Here is a 2,752-nt window from a genome sequence, read left to right on the forward strand (position 1 = left end):
CGCGGAACATTACGTGATTTATACAGCGCGTTGCGCACAATATACGATAGTGATCAAAGCTATCGTACGAGCATCAGTGTTTCTACGTCATTTCTACCCCGTTTCTGTGATGACTATACCGGATCACATTCACATCGCATGGCGTCAGTCGTCAGCAGTCGTCAGTCGAGTATCGAGTCGAGTCTCGAGCAGCCTCGAGCCTCGAGCTGCGAGCAACGTGTTGCAAGTGCCTTTTTTACTTGTATTATTAATCCATGTTTCTAAAAGAAAATATTTTCGAATATCTTAAAAAATAAGTGATCTATTTGGAGAGTGAACCAGTTTTGATTTGCAAGATACAAAAATAAAGTTAAAGTTAAAAAATTTCTTCCGTAAGAATCTATTAATTATTATTGTTAAAAATATATAAAAGTTTGTAATTAAATTTGAAACTTTAAATTTGTATTTATAGTTACATTTTCGAATTATTTTTCTTTTTATCTTCTAAATTAATTAACAAATTTTTTAATTGTACATTTTTATAAATCTACGTTTTAATAACATCGTATAAAAAAGGGAATGTCATTGTTTAAAAATATAATTCACACACACACACACACACACACACACACACACACACACACACACACATACGTATATATGTACAAACATAATTAAATTTTTTAAATTTAAATTTAAAAGATTATAACTAAATTTTTCTTTAAAATAAAATATAAATACATACACATATATGTAAACTTTTTTTAGCCAAGTCAAATATACAACGTTATAAATCAATCGTGTGATGAAGATGGGCTACAATTTGTCTTTCTCAATTCTTATCGTCCTATTATTCAAGTTTTTTACGCATGGTTTACCAATAGAAGAGGAACTTTACGGTATAAAATATGTAAATATTTTAAATATATTAAGTGACTAGGAATGAATTAATAAGAGTATTTTAAACATTTCTATTTGAAACATTTTTTTTTTTCATAGTTCTCCAAGAAACTGCATCTAAGATTTTTTTGTACGCGTGATAACTATATAATATATAAAAATTATAATATATAAAAATTTCTTGTATCATTATGTTATTATCTATCGTTGTAATTACAAGTAAAATACGATAAAAACAACTCATGCGAGGGTTAACAGATCAATTTGATAATTGCGTTTTAATGCATTACAGAAAGACCTATGAATAAGTCAATTAAATTGACGCGATCTTTGCAAAATATATTGATCTGCTTACGAAGCTATGACTAGATAAACGTCACAGAATGGAGTTCGAGGTGAATCGTTATCACATTTAAACGCTTATTTATTATTTATTATTATTAATTCATTCACTATTATGAAAATAATATGATTCATTCCTAGCATTATGACGTATACCTACTTTCCAATAATATTAATATGCGTAATATTGAAATTGAATGTGTTTACGTTCAGTATTAACAGTTCTTCTTTGCTTTTTAAAATTTATATGTTAGAGATATTATCCATAATTTGATTTTAATTTCGATAACTGTTTCTATAAGTTATTTTTTTTCGAAAAAATAGAGAGTAAGCTTCTAAATCAACATTATATATTTTTATAATTAAATCTTACATTAGAGTTCAAATTGATATATCAATAAAAAAAATATAATTTTAATATTTGTTCGTTTTCCTGAAACTCAATTTACGAAACTATTTTCTTTGTTTACAATTGTTGGGAAATTATTAATGCCTGGATATTAAATTTTTATAATTATAGTTTTTCCTCACTGTTTTTTCTCCGCGACTATCAAATACTGTAAGACTTTTACCACTACCGGTATTGCAAAGTGACGCAATATACATACGTGATTAATTTAAATGAAAAATCGACAAAAGTCGTTGCATATCCGTAATTTTCCACGTTATTAATGATCTATTGCTTCTTTATGTAAGAAAGACGTTTTCATTAAATATAAGTATGATGAAATTTGTTCACAATCTAGAAAGATAAAAATATTTTTTATTAAAGATAAAATTTATATATTTCATAGAAAAAAACAATTAATTTTTGTGTATACTTTAAAGCCTTCCAATATATACAATCGCTCAAAAGTTTCAATACGTCTTATGTATTATTGCTCTAACAATTTCATGTATTTTTCATGTATAAAATATAAAATTATAATACAATTGGTCATGAAAGTAAAAGTGAATTGCCGAAAAATAATTATAAACGGAAATTGTAAGTATTTGTAGTTGTTTTCTCAAGTAAATGAATATCATGTATATCGATTGAAAAAAAATATCAATTTCAAATTTTGCGCTAAACATCGACAAAACATTTTAATATTGTGATTTATAATGAGAAAATAAAAACAATACACGTAGTCTTATAGAAATTAAGTGCTAGATTAAACATAAATCTTTAATTAAGGTATTTAAAAAAATTTATCGATCATAGAATATCAAGAGTCTGCTTTCTGTTATTAAAAGGAAATTAAGCTCGAATTAAAATCTGAAAAGAAATAAGTTCTCTTTTTCTAATTTTAGTTGAAGTATGTAATAAATTTAAATGGAGAACGTTCTGAAACTTTTAAGCGATAGTATATAATTTTATAATTTTCCCGGAATATATAAAATTTAAATATGAATGAACTTGTTTAAGTTAAATAATTTTCGATGAAAGTTTAAGTTAAAAGTGATAAAAAAGAAATTAATATTTCTATATAATAAGAGAGAGAGAGAGAGAGAGAGAGAGAGAGAGAGAGAGAGAGAGAGAGAGAGAGAG

The 2,752-nt window shown here is 25.7% G+C and overlaps 1 protein-coding gene across 2 annotated transcripts in view; it reads left to right on the plus strand.

Annotated features, from left to right (window-relative positions):
- Positions 1–160: 160 nt before the first annotated feature.
- The window catches only part of LOC108694170 (serine protease snake-like), a 7,366-nt gene continuing 4,774 nt past the window's right edge, over positions 161–2,752 (plus strand). For both annotated transcript variants that reach the window (XM_018203485.1, XM_018203486.1), the window contains exons 1-2: positions 161–371; positions 748–878. In XM_018203485.1, coding sequence (XP_018058974.1) covers positions 785–878 — 94 coding nt within the window. In that variant the 5' untranslated portion in view covers positions 161–371; positions 748–784. The remainder of the gene's footprint in view (positions 372–747; positions 879–2,752) is intronic.

Source organism: Atta colombica, unplaced genomic scaffold (assembly GCF_001594045.1).
Source record: "Atta colombica isolate Treedump-2 unplaced genomic scaffold, Acol1.0 scaffold116, whole genome shotgun sequence".
In the NCBI taxonomy this organism is placed as follows: Eukaryota; Metazoa; Arthropoda; class Insecta; order Hymenoptera; family Formicidae; genus Atta; species Atta colombica.